This window comes from Anomaloglossus baeobatrachus, chromosome 11, assembly GCF_048569485.1.
Source record: "Anomaloglossus baeobatrachus isolate aAnoBae1 chromosome 11, aAnoBae1.hap1, whole genome shotgun sequence".
NCBI classification, from domain to species: Eukaryota; Metazoa; Chordata; class Amphibia; order Anura; family Aromobatidae; genus Anomaloglossus; species Anomaloglossus baeobatrachus.
The window spans coordinates 51,648,696-51,669,570 of record NC_134363.1 but is presented as its reverse complement, the minus strand read 5'-3'; the positions used below and the strand labels follow the sequence as shown (position 1 = coordinate 51,669,570).

Here is a 20,875-nt window from a genome sequence, read left to right as displayed (position 1 = left end):
ATCACTAGGGTGACTGCAAAAAATCGATGTCGGAATTTTGTCCGTCTGGACCCCACAAAACGATTCCCCTTTCCAGATATTGAGATAGCCAAAATTTGAGCTCGATCAAACGACGTTAACCCGTGCCGCTCGTCGCTCAAAGTTTGAAAAAATCCAAATTTTTGGCCAAAAAGCTTGACATATGGAGCCATAACTCCAGAACGGTAAATAATAAAAACACGCTTAATATCTCAAAAGAAAGCTAATCTTCAAACTTTATATTTTATACATAATTGTTGTTATTTTAGGTCAAACTGAGTTACAACAGCTTTTAGCCCCAAGAACGTGACCTGGTACCACAAGGAGCGTACTTCGTATATTTTATTAAGTGATAAATTTTGGGGTTTTTTGGTATATTTTTGAGTTTAAAGTAGAAATATAACAAAAAAACAAGTAATACTGATAAGTCTAATGACATTTTTTATTTTAAAATATAAAAATGAGGTATATAATACATACAAAACAGACACAGAAAAGACAGACGTAGTACCTACATGAGTTGATAATTTTACATACAGTTAGGTCCAGAAATATTTGGACAGTGACACAAGTTTTGTTATTTTAGCTGTTTACAAAAACATGTTCATAAATACAATTATATATATAATATAGGCTGAAAGTGCACACTCCCAGCTGCAATAAGAGTTTTCACATCCAAATCGGAGAAAGGGTTTAGGAATCATAGCTCTGTAATGCATAGCCTCCTCTTTTTCAAGGGACCAAAAGTAATTGGACAAGGGACTCTAAGGGCTGCAATTAACTCTGAAGGCGTCTCCCTCGTTAACCTGTAATCAATGAAGTAGTTAAAAGGTCTGGGGTTGATTACAGGTGTGTGGTTTTGCATTTGGAAGCTGTTGCTGTGACCAGACAGCATGCGGTCTAAGGAACTCTCAATTGAGGTGAAGCAGAACATCCTGAGGCTGAAAAAATAGAAAAAATCCATCAGAGAGATAGCAGACATGCTTGGAGTAGCAAAATCAACAGTCGGGTACATTCTGAGAAAAAAGGAATTGACTGGTGAGCTTGGGAACTCAAAAAGGCCTGGGCGTCCACGGATGACAACAGTGGTGGATGATCGCCGCATACTTTCTTTGGTGAAGAAGAACCCGTTCACAACATCAACTGAAGTCCAGAACACTCTCAGTGAAGTAGGTGTATCTGTCTCTAAGTCAACAGTAAAGAGAAGACTCCATGAAAGTAAATACAAAGGGTTCACATCTAGATGCAAACCATTCATCAATTCCAAAAATAGACAGGCCAGAGTTAAATTTGCTGAAAAACACCTCATGAAGCCAGCTCAGTTTTGGAAAAGTATTCTATGGACATATGAGACAAAGATCAACCTGTACCAGAATGATGGGAAGAAAAAAGTTTGGAGAAGAAAGGGAACGGCACATGATCCAAGGCACACCACATCCTCTGTAAAACATGGTGGAGGCAACGTGATGGCATGGGCATGAATGGCTTTCAATGGCACTGGGTCACTTGTGTTTATTGATGACATAACAGCAGACAAGAGTAGCCGGATGAATTCTGAAGTGTACCGGGATATACTTTCAGCCCAGATTCAGCCAAATGCCGCAAAGTTGATCGGACGGCGCTTCATAGTACAGATGGACAATGACCCCAAGCATACAGCCAAAGCTACCCAGGAGTTCATGAGTGCAAAAAAGTGGAACATTCTGCAATGGCCAAGTCAATCACCAGATCTTAACCCAATTGAGCATGCATTTCACTTGCTCAAATCCAGACTTAAGACGGAAAGACCCACAAACAAGCAAGACCTGAAGGCTGCGGCTGTAAAGGCCTGGCAAAGCATTAAGAAGGAGGAAACCCAGCGTTTGGTGATAGCCATGGGTTCCAGACTTAAGGCAGTGATTGCCTCCAAAGGATTCGCAACAAAATATTGAAAATAAAAATATTTTGTTTGGGTTTGGTTTATTTGTCCAATTACTTTTGACCTCCTAAAATGTGGAGTGTTTGTAAAGAAATGTGTACAATTCCTACAATTTCTATCAGATATTTTTGTTCAAACCTTCAAATTAAACGTTACAATCTGCACTTGAATTCTGTTGTAGAGATTTCATTTCAAATCCAATGTGGTGGCATGCAGAGCCCAACTCGCCAAAATTGTGTCACTGTCCAAATATTTCTGGACCTAACTGTAGTTATCTAATCTATTCTAGAACTTTTGTTAAAGTAGTTTTTGAAACGTCAGAATATAACGCTCGGCATTTGCTTACAGCTTGCAGGACATATTGCTTTTGTTCTTCATCTTTTGTCAGAAGGTCGTTAAAGTCGGTTATTAATTTAACACCACGCTCAGCCATATCATTAACTACTTTTAATGTTTTGACAATTTTCAATCCTTCTTGGAAGTCATTATTTTGAGGCCAGGTGTTTGGATTTTGTCTTAGGAAATCTGTTTTTATATTAAATCGGTCAAAGAATGTAAATGTTTCTTTGGTAAGTAAATTTACCAATCCTCCATCAACTACCTCTTAATTTTTCTTTCCTAACTTTTGGATTTACAACCCTAGCGTGCTCTGATGGTTCATCTGTGCTACTGAGCAATTTATTAGCCATTAACAACTTTTCATCGTCTGTAATGGTGGGATCAAAAAACGATAATCCCACCAACTCTGCATTCAAATACCACAAATGGTTCGAAAATGTGGTCAGGGCTATTTCTGCAATGTCGTTGTCACATTCTTAATAGTCTAACAGACTATGCAAAATACCTAAATCTTGCTTTGGCGCAAGATGAGCTTTTGGAGCATTGAACCAAGCTTTACAATAAATTGTAACTAGGAAAACAGAAATGGCACGCACAGAACTTTCTTCTTCTTTAGACATCTTAAATTGACGAGGAAAAATGAACATTTTGTAAGCAGTAAATAGCCTTTGCCATCCACCTAGCGTGATGAATGGCTCCTGGAGTTCTAAAACCCACAACATTGCCGTCTAGTGATCCAACAAGTACGAGAACCAACTGCAACAGCTCCTTGTAGTCATCTCTGGGGTGGCTCGCAGTTAATTTGGTCTCGAATTCAGCAGTAACATTTGCAATTACTTCTGGAGTTAGCTGCTTTTGTATTAGATTGTCACTGATACCTGTGTCATATTTTCCTTTGTCTATCTTGGGCCACGCAGTGAGGAATCTTTTGAAAGTGTCTGGATGAGGTCCAGTGGTTGATCCCATTTTTGTGTTGAATAGAAATTACATGCACCCTGTGTGTAACATATACATTTTGAAGAACAACATTAGCTTTCTTTTGAGATATTAAGCGTGTTTTTATTATTCACCGTTCTGGAGTTATGGCTCCATATGTCAGCTTTTTGGCCAAAAAAGTAGATTTTGGGTACTCACCGTAAAATCTCTTTCTTGGAGCCTTCATTGGGGGACACAGAGACCATGGGTTGTATGCTGCTGCCACTAGGAGGCGACACTAAGCAAAATAAGGAAAACTCCTCCTATGCAGTATTATGCAGTATACACCCACCAACTGGCAATTGTACCTCAGTTAGTGAGAAAGCAATAGGAGACAACAGTAGAAAAAGTAGGATTTTTGTGTACTCACCGTAAAATCTCTTTCTCTGAGTCTTCATTGGGGGACACAGGACCATGGGTTATGCTGCTGTCACTAGGAGGCTGACACTAAGTAAACATAAAAAAGTTAGCTCCTCCCTAGCAGCATACACCCCGAGCCGGAGGCGGGCTCAGATCAGTTGGTGCACAAGCAGTAGGAGGAGTACCAGAATCACCATACATAAACACAAGTTGTAACTAAAACAATGCAGCCGTGCAAACAAGAGGTCTATGAACATAAGACCACTGAAAAAATAGCCGGCAAATGCAATTGAATCAACCAAAAAACCAAGCAGGGTGGGTGCTGTGTCCCCCAATGAAGACTCAGAGAAAGAGATTTTACGGTGAGTACACAAAAATCCTACTTTCTCTATCGTTTCATTGGGGGACACAGGACCATGGGACGTCCAAAAGCAGTCCCTGGGTGGGAATACCGAAAAACCCGCAGAGGAAGAAAAACAACAACCTCCCTTGGCGGGCTTGCACTATAATTGAATGCTGCCACCCTATTACAGGTGTGCAACTGCTGCCTGCAAGACCTTTCTCCCAAAAATAGCATCTGCCGATGCTTGGGTGTGAACCTGGTAGAACCTAGTAAAGGTGTGCAGGCTAGACCAGGTGGCGGCCTTGCAGACCTGGTCGGCCGACGCCTGATGCCTAATCGCCCAAGAGGCTCCCACTGCGCGGGTAGAGTGCGCCTTTACCCCCCGCGGCGGAGACTTGTCCCGAATCCGATAGGCCTCTGATATGGCGGAACGGATCCATCTGGCAATTGTGGCCTTGGATGCCGATTCACCCTTCTTGGGACCAGAAGGGAGAACAAACAGACCATCTGACTTACGGAATGGCGCGGTTCTGGAGACATAAATTCTAAGTGCACGCACTAGGTCCAGGGTGTGCAAGGACCTCTCCAAGCTGTGAGAGGGGCCAGGACAGAAGGACGGAAGGACGATTTCCTCGTTAAGATGGAACGGGGAGACCACCTTTGGGAGAAAAGCGGGATCTGGCCGGAGAACCGCTTTGTCCTGGTGAAAAATCAAAAAGGGGGAACGACAAGAGAGAGCTGCCAGCTCTGACGTCCTGCGAATAGAAGTGATGGCAACAAGAAACACCACCTTCCATGACAGGTGAGAAAGGGAAGATTCTCGCAAGGGCTCGAATGGGGAGCCCTGAAGTGACCCTAGGACTACATTAAGGTCCCACGGTTCTAGAGGCCGCCGGTACGGCGGTGCCAGGTGGGCAACTCCCTGGATGAAGGTCTTAACCTGTGAACGAGCGGCCAGTGGCTTCTGAAACAGGATTGATAACGCCGATATCTGGCCCTTTAGTGTTGCGAGCGAGAGACCCGCATCTAGGCCTGACTGCAAGAATGCCAATAGGGAAGGAAGGGAGAAGGCGAGAGGAGAAGAAATATTCTGCTCTTCACACCACCTGAAGAAAACCTTCCACGTGCGGTGGTAAATCTTTGATGAAGCTGGCTTCCTGGCCCTAATCATTGTCTGAATCACTCTTGAGGAAAAACCAGCCTTAGCTAGAACCCAGAATTCAATGGCCAGGCCGTCAAATTTAGGACCTGTGAGTTCTGATGGAAGAGAGGCCCCTGCTGCAGGAGATCTGGACGGTCTGGAAGGCGCCACGGAGCGTCTGCGAGGAGCTGAGTTAGTTCCGCGAACCATGCTCGCCTGGGCCAGTCCGGAGCCACTAGGATGACCGGTATCCCTTCCGCCTTGATCTTCTTGAGGACCCTCGGAATTAGAGGGAGCGGAGGGAAGATGTACGGGAGACTGAACTGGCTCCATGACAGGGTGAGGGCGTCGACTCCTAAAGCCAAGCGGTCGCGGCACCGTGCTACAAAGTGCGGAACCTGACGGTTGAACCGGGAGGCCATTAGGTCCACGTCCGGAACTCCCCATCTGTCGCAGATCTGGTTGAAGACTTCCCGGTTGAGGGACCATTCTCCGGAGGCGAGGCCTTCCCTGCTGAGGAAGTCCGCCGCCCAATTGTCCACGCCTGGGATGTGTACCGCTGAGATCAGGGAGTGATGACACTCGGCCCAGTGCAAGATCTTCTTGACTTCTCGCATCGCCCCGACACTTCTTGTGCCGCCTTGGTGGTTGATGTACGCCACCGCCGTCGCATTGTCCGACTGGATCCTGACCGGGCAACCCTGTACGAGGTGCCGAAACTGCTGCAAGGCTAGCCGGATGGCTCTTATCTCCAAAATGTTGATCTGGAGGCAACTCTCTCTCGGTGACCATCGGCCCTGCGCTGTGTGATGTCGAAACACTGCTCCCCAGCCCTGGAGACTGGCGTCGGTGGTCACTATCTTCCAGTGGAGCGGGAGGAAAGACCTCCCTGATGCGAGGTTGCGCTGATTGAGCCACCAACGGAGGGAGTGGCGGGTCTCCGGCGAAAGATGAAACCTGCGGTCCAGAGAAAAGGGAGATCTGTCCCACTTCTTCAGCAAGGCCAGCTGGAGGGGTCGGAGATGGAACTGTGCAAAGGGTACCGCTTCCATCGCCGCCACCATACGACCGAGGACTCGCATGCCGAACCTGATGGACACTTGGCGCTGACGCCGGAGAGCGCGGAGTCCTCGTTGTAGGGAGGAGATCTTCTCCTGTGTGAGGAAAACTCGCCCTTGGATGGTATCGAATACCATGCCTAAAAAGGTGATCCGACGGGCCGGGATCAGAGAGGACTTCTTCCGATTTATCAGCCACCCTAACCGTGAAAGGGTGTCGATCGTGACCTGAACCCCAAGACGACAGTCCTCGAAGGAAGAGCCCTTTATCAACATATCGTCCAAGTACGGGATGACCATGACAGCCCTGGCATGCAGGACGGACATGGCAGCAGCCATGATCTTCGTAAAGACCCTGGGTGCCGATGCGAGGCCGAAGGGAAGAGCCGTGAACTGGAAGTGATCTTCCGCTATCGCAAAGCGGAGGAACTGTTGGTGAGAGGTGGCTATCGGGACGTGAAGATAGGCGTCTTGAATATCCAGCGATGCCAGGAATTCGCCTACCTCCATGGACGCGATGACGGACCGGAGTGACTCCATTCGAAACGGCCGAGGTCTCACCGACCTGTTCAGAAGCTTTAGGTCGAGGACGGGACGGACAGAGCCGTCCTTTTTGGGGACCACGAAAAGGTTGGAATAGAACCCCTTGAAACGCTCTGCGGGAGGGACTGGTACCACGACTCCGGTTCGGAGGAGGGAGTCTATGGAGTGAAAGAACGCGCGAGCCCGCGCGGTAGACTCGGGAGGGCGAGATAGGAAAAAACGTCTCGGTGGCATCGGCGGTCAGGGGGATCCACACATGCTGAAAACGAGACAGACGCCCTCCCACAAGTCTGGCGCTGTTGCGCGCCGACCGCGAGTCACTTGGATGAACGACGGCGGTAACCGGAAGAGGATCTCGTGGACTGGCAGGGGCGTGAACGCCAGGCGGGATTGGTCTTGAATGACGGGGTCTTCCTGTCTCTCGGAGGAGAGCGGCTTTTCCGCGGCTGGGGATTGGAGCTGAATCTGCGAAAGGGCCGGAAACGAGCGGTGGAGCGCCGATTCTGGAAGCGCTTGGGACGCAATTGGGGGAGAGATGTACTCTTTCCTCCCGTTGCATCGGAGATCAGCTGGTCCAGCCTATCTCCGAAGAGACGCTCCCCTAGGAAGGGCAGAGAAGTTAGTGACTTCTTAGAGGCCGCATCCGCGTTCCAGGACCGGAGCCAAAGGGCTCGACGGATGGCCACATTGTTGCTGGCGGCCTGGGTCGCGCAACTTGCAGACGCCAGGGCTGCATTGAGCAAGTACTCACCCGCGAGGGAAATCTGCGAGGCGATGGGAACCAGGTCCGGATTGGCAGGAATGGCGCGGAGACCGCAGCGTAGCGTGTCCGCCCAGGACATCAGGGCCTTCGCAACCCAAACCGAGGCGAAGGCCGGAGAGAGGGATGAGCCCGCTGCCTCGAAGGCGGAACGGGCCAACCTGTCAATAGTACGGTCCGTAGGGTCTTTGAGAGACGTACCGTTAGTGAGTGGAAGGACTGTGTGAGAAGACAGGCGGGAGATTGGGGGGTCGACCACAGGGGAACCTGCCCAATCCTTTCTAAGACCCTCAGGAAAGGGATAATGCAAATCGATGGACTTACCGCTGGTAAATACCCTGTCCGGCTGTTGCCTGTGGCTGCGCAGTAACTCAGCGAATTCTGGATGTCCGCTGAATGTGTTCTGGGCCCGCTTCACCCGCTTAAAGGAGATCTGGGTGCTCTGGGAGGAGACTGGGTCCACCTGTACCTTCAAGGTCTGGTTTACTGCTTCTATCAGGCTATTTACCATGTGCCGGATATCGGCCGCCTGCTCTGAGTCCTGCAGGGGTACCGCATCGGAATCATCCTCGGAGCAGTCAGAAGCCTCCCTGGAGGACTGACGGTCTGGACCTGGGGATGAAGGTGAAACCTGGGAAGAGTCTGAGGACGAGACCTGGCGGGTCCGTTTCTGAGCAGCAGAGGAGGACCCTGCAACGGGGCTCACCTGCTCCGGAGGCAATTGCGCCGGGTCTGCGGGAATCTGGGCGAGCGTCGGCAGCAGGCGTAGAGCTTGCGCGATGGTCCGAGAAGCCTCAGAGAGGGAATCTACGGACTGGGACAGGGACGCTAGCCAGTCGGGGGGGGGCGGGACGCAGGGCCCTGCAGCATATGGCGCTGTGGCGTCTGCGGTATCAGAAACGTCGGCCGCGGAGTTCTGCGGAGGCTGCGCGTCTGTAGAACAGACGGAGCATAGTGGGGCGTCCTGACCCTGGGAAAATTTGGAGCTGCAGGAGGAGCATGCAAAAAATAGTGCAAAGGGGGCCTGCTTGGATTGGGAGGGCTTAGCCTTAGGCATGGTGCAAACAGGTACTCTCCCTGGTGGCTGCTAGGAAGGAGACAGGAGAGGGTTAACTCGTCCCTAAACTCAGAGAATGCTACCTAGTGAGGGCTACTCCTTAGGAGCAGAGCTTACCCAGGTCCTGCGTGCTGCCCACCAGTCCAGAAGAGGAGTCCAGGAGTGAGCTGGCCAGAAAACTCAGAACGCCGGCGTGCTGCAGCCTCAGGGGACCAGAGGCAGGCTAAAATGGAGAGGGGACGCTGGAGGAGGCTGGGGGAGGAGCAGGATTCCGGCGCGAAAAAGCCAGGAGGATTTACAGCCCCCACAATCAGCCAGGAGGCAGAGCAGTGGGAGGTACAGAGGGAGACGACCGGCGGCCAATAGCGCTGCAGGGGGGCGTGGCTAGGACGCAGGAGCGACTAGGCCGAGACCGGGGACTAAATTTATGGAGAGGGCCGGGGGAAAGAGCAGGGAAGTCGGTCCTACCTGCAATCGGCGGCGCTGGCTCAGCGATGGATGCGGTGCAGGCAGGGCTCCCTGCCCTGCCTGTGAACAGCGCTGCTCGTCCAGGAAGGCTCCGGGGGAGAGCGTGCTGAGGCAGGGTAGTGGACATCATGATGGGGGTAGACAGCCCCCTATCACACACGCTGCGGAGGATCCATCCCTGCTGTACTCCCCTGTACGCCCTTTGGGGTGATACCTCAGGGCGAATCAGGGGTGCCCACAAAACAACCTGCCCACACGCGCACCCCCGGGAGTGGTACCACGGGGACGGGCGGGGGAGAGGGCCCCGACGTCTCAAGCCCCTGCGACCCTGGGGAGCGGTACCCACGGGGCTGCGGAGAATGAGTGAAGCGAATACCTGCAGAGAAGAAGACGACAGGTATGAGAGTGATGAGCGGCGCCGAAATAAAAGAAAAAAGCGCAAAAAAATACATGGCTGAGGGGGGCCGAGACGGCCCACATCAGCCTCCTACGACACTAAGCTAAAAACTGATCTGAGCCCGCCTCCGGCTCGGGGTGTATGCTGCTAGGGAGGAGCTAACTTTTTTATGTTTACTTAGTGTCAGCCTCCTAGTGACAGCAGCATAACCCATGGTCCTGTGTCCCCCAATGAAACGATAGAGAAAACGAACAATCGTACAGAAGTGGACATTAAACTGAACATTCAACAGAAACATTGAACAGTAACATATGTCCAACACAAGGGCGGGTGCTGTGTCCCCCAATGAAGGCTCCAAGAAAGAGATTTTACGGTGAGTACCCAAAATCTACTTTTCTTTATCGCTTCATTGGGGGACACAGAGACCATGGGACGTCCTAAAGCAGTCCCACGGGTGGGTCTAGTATTACTCTCAGGGCTGACCTCGGTCCACTGCAGCCTGCAGAACTAGTCTACCGAGGCTCGCATCGGCGGATGCGAAAGTGTGGACCCTGTAGAACTTTGTGAAAGTGTGGAGCGAAGACCAGGTGGCCGCTTTGCAAAGCTGCGACGCTGTAGCGTGGTGACGGACCGCCCACGAGGCTCCCACCGCCCTGGTGGAATGGGCCGTAATCCTGAGTGGGCGCGTTCTCCCTCTTACCCGGTAGGCTTCCAGTACGGCAGAGCGAATCCATCGCGCAATGGAGGACTTGGAGGCAGATAGGCCTCTGCGCGGGCCAGACGGAAGTACAAAAAGGGAATCCGACCGTCTGAATTGAGAGGTCCTGGAAATGTACCAACGGAGAGCTCTGACCAAGTCCAGCCTGTGGAGAAGAATCTCACGAGGGTGTGAAGGATTCGGACAAAAGGAGGGGAGAACAATGTCCTCATTAAGATGGAAAGAGGAAACCACCTTGGGCAGAAAGGACGGAACCGGACGGAGGAATACCTTATCCTGGTGGAAGACAAGGTATGGAGAGCGGCAGGAAAGCGCCGCTAGTTCAGATACCCGCCTGATTGACGTGATGGCAACTAAGAAGGCGACCTTCCAAGAGAGGAACGTGAGGGACATCTCATGCATAGGTTCGAAGGGAGAATGCTGGAGAACGGACAGAACCAGGTTGAGGTCCCAGGGCTCCACTGGAGGTTGAACGGGGGGCGCTGCATGCGCGACCCCCTGAATGAATGTACGAACCTGTGAACGAGAAGCAATCCTCCTTTGAAAGAGAATGGAAAGAGCAGACACTTGCCCCTTGAGGGAGCTGAGTGCTAATCCCGCATCCAGACCAGACTGTAGGAATGACAACAGAACTGGCAAGGAGAAAGTCATGGCTGTGACCTGGTTAGCTTCACACCAGCGGAAATAGGCCTTCCACGTCCGGTGGTAAATGCGGGAAGAAGAAGGCTTCCGAGCCTTGATCATCGTCTGGACGACCTTACCTGAGAATCCCGCGGAAGTTAGTACTGCGGCTTCAACAGCCATGCCGTTAAATTGAGCGACAGTGAATTCTGGTGAAGAAAAGGCCCTTGGGTGAGAAGGTCCTGGACGTCTGGAAGTCTCCACGGAGCGTCGGCGAGAAGGTACACGAGCTCTGCGTACCACGGGCGACGAGGCCAGTCTGGGGCCACGAGGATCACCGGAACTCCCTTCGCCTTGATCTTCTTGACTAGCTTGGGTATAAGCGGAAGTGGAGGGAAGAGGTACGGCAGAGAGAACTGCGACCAGGGGATCGCTAGGGCGTCCGTTGCGAGCGCTAGTGGGTCTCTTGCCCTGGAGACGAAGTGGGGGACCTTGTGATTCCACCTGGAGGCCAGGAGATCCACGTCGGGGGTCCCCCACCTGGAACAGATCTGCTGGAAGATTCTGGGATTGAGGGACCACTCTCCCGCGTCGAGACCCTCTCGGCTGAGGAAGTCGGCGGCCCAATTGTCCACGCCCGGGATGTGGACCGCCGAAATCGCTGGGACGTTTTGTTCGGCCCAGTCGAGGATTTGGGATACCTCTCTCATTGCCGCTCGGCTGCGTGTTCCGCCTTGATGGTTTATGTAGGCTACCGTGGTTGCATTGTCGGACTGCACCTGAACTGGGTGTCCGCGAAGCAGAGCCTTCCACTGGAAGAGAGCTAGGCGAACTGATCTGAGTTCCAAGATGTTGATGGGGAGCTTGGTTTCCGGCTCGGTCCAGTGACCCTGAACTGTGAGGTCCTGGAAGGTGGCCCCCCAACCTAGTAGGCTGGCGTCTGTCGTGACGACCCTCCATCGAAGGGGAAGAAATGATCTCCCTTGGAGGGTGAGGGGAGAGCATCTCCACCATTCCAATGACTCCCTGACTCGAGGAGGGATCGCAATTAGTCGATCCAGAGAGTGAGGAGACTTGTCCCATGCTGCGAGAAGGAGACCTTGAAGGGGGCGAGTGTGGAATTGACTGTAGGGCACCGCCTCCATTGACGCCACCATCTTCCCGAGAATGCTCATGCAGTATCGAAGGGAGCAGCGAGGTGCGCGTTGGAGCTTCCAAATCCCCCTGAGGATAGCTGTGAGTTTGTCCTTGGGCAGAAGAACCTTCGCTTGCGTGGTATCGAAGATCATGCCGAGGAATGAGATGCGTTGAGACGGGATCAGAGATGGCTTTGGTCTGTTGATCAACCAGCCGAGACGGGATAGAGTATCCAGAGTGATGTTGAGACTGTCGCGGCACTCCGCCGCCGAGGGAGCCTTGATCAAAATGTCGTCCAGATACGGGATGGCTAGAATCCCCCGGGTCCGAAGAATAGCCATGACAGTAGCCATTACCTTGGTGAAGACTCTGGGAGCTGTCGAGAGCCCGAAGGGGAGGGCAGTGAACTGGAAGTGTTGTCCCTGAACCATGAAGCGTAGGAATCTCTGATGAGCTGGAAAGATCGGTATGTGGAGATAGGCGTCCTGGATGTCCACCGAGCAAAGGAACTCCCCTGGTTCCATGGACGCTATCACTGAGCGCAGAGACTCCATGCGGAATCGCCGGAGACGGACTCGCCTGTTGAGGCGCTTGAGATCCAGGATGGGGCGGACTGTGCCGTTCTTCTTCGGTACCACGAAAAGGTTTGAATAAAAACCCCGGAATCTGTCTTGAGGAGGTATGGAGATGATGACCCCAGAGTCTCGCATGGCCTGAATGGCTGCGAAGAAGCCCTCTGTGAGGGAGGGGTCCTTGGGGGGTTTGGACTGGACGAAGCGTGAGCGTGGGAGCGAAGAAAACTCTATTTTGTAGCCGTGAGAGACGACGTCTCGAACCCAGGCGTCGTCTATCACGGAAAGCCACGTGCTTCTGAACATGCGGAGACGACCGCCGACCCTGGATTGGGACCCGGTGACGGGAGCCCAGTCATGCAGAGGAAAATCTGTGGGATCTGGACCTGGAGGACTTGGACTGCTGGCCACGGGAACGCCAGGAACGCCAGTGGGGTGTTGCCTTGAAGGAGGGCTTCCGTCTCTCCTGACGCGCTGGGGACCGCTCCCGACGTGAGTTGTTGTTGGTGGAGAATTGACGAAAGGGGCGAAAAGGAAAAGGTCGCCGCTTTGGAGGGGCACGAGGGGTCCTCTGTTGGGGGAGGAAGGTACTCTTGCCTCCCGTAGCCTCAGAGATGATCTTGTCCAGCTTTTCTCCGAAGAGTCTGGCACCGACAAAGGGAAGACTGGTGAGAGACTTTTTGGATGCTGAGTCCGCGTTCCACGCTTTAAGCCACAGGGCTCTGCGAATTGCAGTAATGTTGCCGGCTGCCAGGGCAGCAGAAGCAGCAGAGTCAAGGGACGCAGCGACTAGATACTTTCCGGCATGAGTGATCTGATCTGCCAGATCTGCCAGCTCTGGTCTGGGAGCGTCAGCCAGGATACCACGCCGAAGGAGCTTTGCCCAGGCGGAGACAGCCTTGGAAACCCAGGTGGTTGCGAAGGCTGGAGTGATGGCAGAGCCGGAGGCTTCAAAGGCCGACCTGGCTAAGGATTCTATGGTCCTGTCCGAAGGATCCTTCAGGGAGGCTCCATCGGACAGCGGCAGGGTGGTGCTGGACGAGAGTCGGGAGATCGGAGGATCCACTGAAGGGGCCACTGACCACTTCTGAAGCAGTTCCGGTGGGAAGGGATAAAGGACCTGAGCGCGCTTGCGCTTCTGGAAACGCTTGTCGGGATGTTCCCACTGTCTGGAAAAAATATCCTCAAACTCCCTGTGGTTGCCAAAGCTTCTTGGCAGCTTCTTGGCTCTCTTGAAAGGGACTGATTGACAGGTAGGCGCCGGGTCAATATCCTGTACCTCTAGGGTCTGATTGACAGCAATGACCAGACTGTCCATCATACCGGTCAGCTTGGATATATGTTCAGAGTCCAGATCGGAGTCAGAAGCAGAGTCCTGGTCCGAATCTGGAGCTGCCGCAGAAGAGGCAGGAGACGGCGAGCGTGATGCTCTGGCGGCCATAGCAGGGCTAGGGGAGCTGGAGGATGACCCAGAGAGGGACCGCTTCCTAGACCTCCTGTGGGTTCTGCCTTGCCGGGCTGGAGGCGCTGCGGGCTCAGACTCGCTCTGGGTTACCGGAGGGACTCCAGAGGAGGAGGCGGACAGACGGTCTATGGCCGAAGCTAAGGACTGAGACATGTTAGTTAGGTTGTCCACGGACTGGGAGAGTGCTGAGGCCCACCCAGGCATGGGGGCCGAGTCCTCGTTACGGGCGGTGGGGGGCTCCGTAGTAGTCATGTTAGGGGTGCTACAGGCTACGCAGATGGGGGAGGACTGCCCTGAGGGAAATTTCTTTAGGCAAGAGGAGCAGGCGAAGTAACGTACTATGGCCTGTGTCTGAGAGCGGGTCGCTCTTGTGCTGGACATAGGACAGAAGAGAGGGAGTGAGGCAAGGGAAGAGAGACAGGAGGATGCCAGGTGGATGAGGTACTGGGGAAGGAGCTGCCTCCCAGTGGCAGAGCTTACCCAGATTCTGTCGATCTGTGTTTGAGCTGTCTCTGTATGCAGGCGCTTCCTGTTCAGCTATGCAGGCTGAGGGAGCAGAGGTGGGGGCTCCGAGGAGCTGCAGGGACGTGAGGCCGGTGGCTGCACGTGGAGCGTGTCTGCCGCACAGGAGATCGCAGGGCAGTGAATGCTGCTGAGGGCCCAGGCCGGAGGAGGAGCCGAAAAAAAGAGCGCGAAAAAACGGCGCGCAGACTGCAGGTATCGGCCGGGAGAGAGAGAGGAGGCCCGTGGTTGGCTGAGAAAGGGCGCGCAGAGGCCTCCCCTGACTGGCTGCTGGAGCGGGCGGGCCTGCTAGAAGTAAGGGCAGACGCGATAGGCCGGCCGGGAGGGGGCGTGGCCTGACGGGAGCTAGGCCGGTGAGAGGCCGGGGACTAGATTTTTAGGTGAGGCCGCAGGGGGAGCCGAGGACGGCGTCGAGGACGGGGTTGGGGTGCCCTCTCCTTGTGGGGGAGCCGGGCGTACTGCCTGGGGTGAAGCTGACCCGGGTAAGAACGAAGCTTGATAGATAATGATTTAAAGAGACATTTTTTTTTTTATTTTTATTTTTTTTTTGGAACGGAGCCCCCCATGACCCGGGACAAGGGATGGGTACCTGTCCCGGTGGCTGATAGTCCTCCTTGCTTGATCCTATACTCCTTGGCTTGATCCCTGGGAAGGACATAGGGAGACGGGGTTCTTCCAATGATTTTTTCGTCTCCCCTCCCTGATCAGGCCGGCTGTGGAGGGCGGGCGTGCAGGGGGAGGGGGGCAAGGACCATCCGCCTGTCCCTCTGTGCGGATGCCCCCCAAACAGTCTTGAGAGTGTTAGGGGGGTAGGGTCCTGCCAGACAGGCACGGAAGTCAACGGAAGTGGCGGACGGACCCCACTTCTGTGCGACCGGCCTCTAGGGGGGAGAGCAGGGTGAGCAATTACACCCTGTCGCCCGACGAGCTGTGTCTGAAAAGAAAAAGGGGAAAAGATTAAAAATACAAACCTGAGGGGCTGGAGCAGCCCCAAGTGTGTCCACCTCCTATGGACACTAAGCTTAAACTGAGGTACAATTGCCAGTTGGTGGGTGTATACTGCATAGGAGGAGTTTTCCTTATTTTGCTTAGTGTCGCCTCCTAGTGGCAGCAGCATACAACCCATGGTCTCTGTGTCCCCCAATGAAGCGATAAAGAAATTTGGATTTTTTCAAACTTTGAGCAACGAGCGGCACGGGTTAACGTCGTTTGATCAAGCTCAAATTTGGGCTATCTCAATATCTGGAAAGGGGAATCGTTTTTGTGGGGTCCAGACGGACAAAGTTCCGACATTTCCCCCCCCCCCCCTTATGAGATCCGGTCACCCTAGTAATCACATACCTTAAAACACCAGATTTCACAATACAAGCTACATGTTATCATATAGACCTGAACAGGCTGGTGTACTTACTTTGAAAACCTAAGTCAACATGGCTGTATAATCCTGACAATAACATGAGTCCAGTTAGGGTACGGTTCCACTTGCGTATAACTCCTGCGAGTCTCGCATCGGTATCACCCGGCACGGCCACACACTCTCCAGACATGAGCATCTCAGCTGCATGGAAATACATGCAGCTGACCAGTCAGGAGAGTGTGCAGCCGTGCCGGGTGATACCGATCCGAGACTCGCAAAAGTCATATGCATAACCATACAGTTATAGAATAAAAGGTCAGCAGTAGAGTTGAGCGGATTGCTAATAATCAGAGTCCGGATCCAATCCGTCGCGGGTTGTGAAAAAATTCCGGATCCGATCCGGACCCATGTAAGTCAATGGGGAGCGGATCCGGGACGAGAGAGTGAGAGTGAGAGTGAGAGTGAGAGTGAGAGTGAGAGTCAGAGTGAGAGTCAGAGTGAGAGTCAGAGTGAGAGTCAGAGTGAGAGTCAGAGTGAGAGTCAGAGTGAGAGTCAGAGTGAGAGTCAGAGTGAGAGTCAGAGTGAGAGTCAGAGTGAGAGTCAGAGTGAGAGTCAGAGTGAGAGTCAGAGTGAGAGTCAGAGTGAGAGTCAGAGTGAGAGTCAGAGTGAGAGTCAGAGTGAGAGTCAGAGTGAGAGTCAGAGTGAGAGTCAGAGTGAGAGTCAGAGTGAGAGTCAGAGTGAGAGTCAGAGTGAGAGTCAGAGTGAGAGTCAGAGTGAGAGTCAGAGTCAGAGTCAGAGTCAGAGTCAGAGTCAGAGTCAGAGTCAGAGTCAGAGTCAGAGTCAGAGTCAGAGTCAGAGTCAGAGTCAGTGAGTGAGTGAGTGAGTGAGTGAGTGAGTGAGTGAGTGGAAAAAAAAAAAAAATCTGAACCCGGATCGTGCAGCCGGATTCCCGGGTACAGGTCAGATCCGGATCGGATCCTGAGACCGCACGGATCCGGATTTTTACAGTTCGAGTCCGCTCACCACTAGTCAGCAGTCCAAGTGTACTCAGTTTCCAGCCACCAAGTCTGACTGACAAATGCAGCTTGTTCTGAGCGGTTGCAGGGAGGCGGGACCCTGAGGAGCTGTCAATCAGACTAAGGGGGGGTAGATTGCGCCTAAAGGATTATACAGCCATTCTTATCTGGTCTAATGATCTCTATGCAAGTTGTATTGTGAAATATGCTGACAGATTCACATTAGCCCCTTTTAGACATAAGATATCAACAAAGGAGACATCAGAGCGTTGAATATCTTATATTTAAAGAGAAAAAAAAAAGTATGAGTCTCCTACCAACAGGTAAGACGTCAGTGGAGCACGCATCGCTCATCTCCATGGCCATATCCGCTTCAACCTCATCCAAGTACGCCAGCTCCTCCTCAAACTGGGATGGTTGGTCTTCATCCCAGTCCGCCTTTTTCTTCTTGGTCTGGGAGGAGGAGAAGCCTCCGGTGGGTGCTGCCTTTTTACGCTTGTTGTCCATTTTTAATATCTCTAAAAATGAAGACATAATGAACAAAAACTAATGAAATCATGAACATTACATTTTTTATTTTATTAAAATCCACCATACGGTTCAAGAAATATGGCAATTAATAGTCATCACAAAAGGGCGTGGCTTGTGGGATCCTCAGGGGCGTGTATTTAACATGCTTTGCATAATTAATCTATGAATACCGCCCCTTAGTAAAGACAGAAAAAATAAGCACTAGCTAAAAGAGTCTGAAATCTCTGGAACTGTATTGTGGGTTTACATAACAGGGGATACTCCGGATTAAAGCGAGAATATAATAAAAGCAAGCTGTCACTCGCTGGGTGTCATGGCGGCGTCGGACTCTGTTCACACTGCAGAGTCTGAAAAGCAGCCTGAGGTCTCGTAATTGTTTAGCCTGACTCTGGCGTCGGCTGTTTTAGCTTCCTTGCTCTGCAGTCCAGCAGGAGTTAATTCCTGCTGGCTTGTGAACTGCTGCTGGGAGCTCAGGCTACTTTGACCACTCACATCTGCCTCCACCCTTTCTAAAAGGTACTGGATCCAGTTGCTCGTTGCCGAATATAGCTCAGCTTTGACTCAGCGATACCGGTCCTTATCCTAGCAATTCCAGTCCTTATCGTAGTGATCCAGAGACTGGTGATCTGTCGTGTGCTTTCCTGTGTGGTGTGGAAATGAAGGGAATTTTGTTTACTTACCGTAAATTCCTTTTCTTCTAGCTCCAATTGGGAGACCCAGACAATTGGGTGTATAGCTATTGCCTCTGGAGGCCACACAAAGTATTACACTTAAAAGTGTAAGGCCCCTCCCCTTCTGGCTATACACCCCCAGTGGGATCACTGGCTCACCAGTTTTAGTGCCAAAGCAAGAAGGAGGAAAGCCAATAACTGGTTTAAAGACCAATTCAATCCGAGGAAACATCGGAGAACTGAACCATACCACATGAACAACATGTGTACCCGAAAAAACAGAAAAACCCCGAGAAAACAGGGCGGGTGCTGGGTCTCCCAATTGGAGCTAGAAGAAAAGGAATTTACGGTAAGTAAACAAAATTCCCTTCTTCTTTGTCGCTCCATTGGGAGACCCAGACAATTGGGATGTCCAAAAGCAATCCCTGGGTGGGTAAAAGAATACCTCATGATAGGGCCGTCAAACGGCCCTCTCCTACAGGTGGCCAACCGCCGCCTGAATGACTTATCTACCTAGGCTGGCGTCTGCCGAAGCGTAGGTATGCATCTGATAATGCTTGGTAAAAGTAAGTAGACTCGACCAGGTGGGTGCCTGACACACCTGCTGAGCCGTAGCCTGGTGCCGTAATGCCCAGGATGCACCCACGGCTCTGGTAGAATGGGCCTTCGGCCTTGAGAGAACCAGAAGCCCAGTAGAACTGTAGGTTTCAAGAATTGGTTCCTCGAGCCCCCGAGCAAGGGTGGATCTGGAAACTTGCGACTGTTTACGCCGACCAGCGACAAGGACAAAGAGTGCATCCGGGTGGCGCAGGAGCGCCATGCGGGAAGTAGAACCTGAGTGCTCTCACCAGAACCAACAGATGCAAATCTTTCTGAAATTGATGGACTGGACGAGGACACAAAGAAGGTGAGGTGATATCCTAATTGATATGAAAATGGGATACCACCTTAGGGAGAAATTCCGGAACCGGACGCAGAACTACCCTGTCCTGGTGAAGGACCAGGAAGGGAGTTTGTATGAGAGCGTTGCTAGCTCGGAAACTCTCCTAAGAGACGAGACCGTTACTAGAAGGCCACTTCCCGTGAAAAACGGGAAGGGAGACATCCTTCAAAGGCTCGAAAGGCGGCATCTGGAGAGCAATTAGAACCTTGTTCAGATCTCAGGGCTCTAACGGCCGCTTGTACGGAGTGCTGAGAAGACAAACTCCCCGTAGGAACGTGCGTACCTGAGGAAGTCGTCGTTTCTGAAAAAATACAGCTAGCGCTGAGACTTGTCCCTAAAGGGAACTGAGCGACAACCCATTTTCCTACCTAGATTGCAGGAAAGAAGGAAACATAGACGATGCAACCGGCCAGGGAGAAACACCCTGCGCCGAGCACCGAGATAAGAATATCTTCCACGTCCTGTGGCAATCTTGGCGGACGTTGGTATGCTAGCCTGTCTCATGGTGGCAACCACGTCCTGAGGTAATCCTGACGACACTAGGTTCCAGGACTCAATGCCACACCATCCGGTTGAGGGCCGTAGAATTCAAATGGAAGAATGGCCCTTGAGACCGCCAGTCTGATTGGTCTGGTAGTGCCCCCGGTTAGCCTACCGTGAGGCACCACAGAACCGAGTACCACAACATCCTCGGCCAATTTGTAGCGACGAGGATGGCGCGGCCGCAGTCGGTCTTGATCTAGCGCAGTACTCTGGGCAACAATGCCAGAGGTGGCACCTAAGGTAGCTGGAACTGCGACCAATGCTGAACTAAGGCGTTTGCCGCCAGAGCTCGATGATTGTGAAACCGTGCCATGAAGCTGGCACATTGTTGTTGTGCCGTGACGCCATTAGATCGACGTCCGGCCTCTGTCAGCGGCGCCCGATCTCCTGAAACCCGTCCGGGTGAGGAGACCATACTCTTTCGGCCACACCTCAGCGACTTAGGAAGTCAGCTTCCTAGTTTCCACACTTGGGATGTGAATTGTGGATATGGTGGATGCCGTGTCTTCCACCCACATCAGAACCTGCCGGACTTCCTGGAAGGCTTGCCGGTTGCGCGGTCTTCCTTGGTGGTTGATGTATGCCACCGCTGTGGAGCTGTCCGACTGAAGTCGGATATGCTTGCTTTCCAACCGCTGTTGGAAGGATTGTAGGGCAAGATACACTGCTCTGTGTTCAAGAACATTGATCTGAAGAGTGGACTCTTGCTGAGTCCACGTACCCTGAGCGCTGTAGTGGAGAAAAAACTGCTCCCCACCCTGATAGACTCGCGTCTGTCGTAACTATCGCCCAGGACGGGGATAGGAAGGACCTTCTTATTGACCAAGAGGTGAGAAGAAGCCACCACCGTAGAGATTCCTTGGCCGCCTGAGAAAGAACGACGACTCTGTTGAGGGACGTCGATTCCTCGTCCCATTGGCGGAGAATGTCCCATTGTAGTGGACGCAGTAAAACTGCGCGAAAGGAACTGCCTCCATTGCTACCATCTTACGTAGGAAGTGCATGAGGCGTCTCAATGTGTGCGACTGGTTCTTAAAGAAGAGCTTGCAGCCCGTAGTGAATGCTGTTTGTCTAGCGGCAGCTTCACTATCGCTGAGAGAGTAAGAAACTCTATGCCTAGATATGTTATCGATAGGGTCGGGGTCGGATCTGACTTTAAAAAGTTGATGATCCACCCAAAACTCTAGAGAGTCTCCAGCGCAACGTTCGGGCAGTGTTGGCATGTTTCCTAAGAGAGTGCCTTGACAAGTAGATCGTCTAAATACGGGACCACAGAGTGACCCTGAGAGTGCAGGACTGTGACTACTGCTGCCCTGACCTTGGCGAAGACCAGTTGGACTGTCGCTAGCCGGAAGGTAGAGCTACGAACAGAGGGTGTTCGTCTCCTATAACGAAGCGTAGA

General features: G+C 52.2%; 1 protein-coding gene across 1 annotated transcript in view; it reads right to left on the bottom strand.

The window, feature by feature from the left end:
- The window catches only part of POLD1 (DNA polymerase delta 1, catalytic subunit), a 181,564-nt gene that overhangs the window by 151,540 nt on the left and 9,149 nt on the right, over nucleotides 1-20,875 (bottom strand). The window contains 1 exon segment of the mRNA XM_075328482.1: nucleotides 17,103-17,303. Within this exon segment, the coding sequence (XP_075184597.1) occupies nucleotides 17,103-17,292 (190 nt within the window). The 5' untranslated portion in view covers nucleotides 17,293-17,303.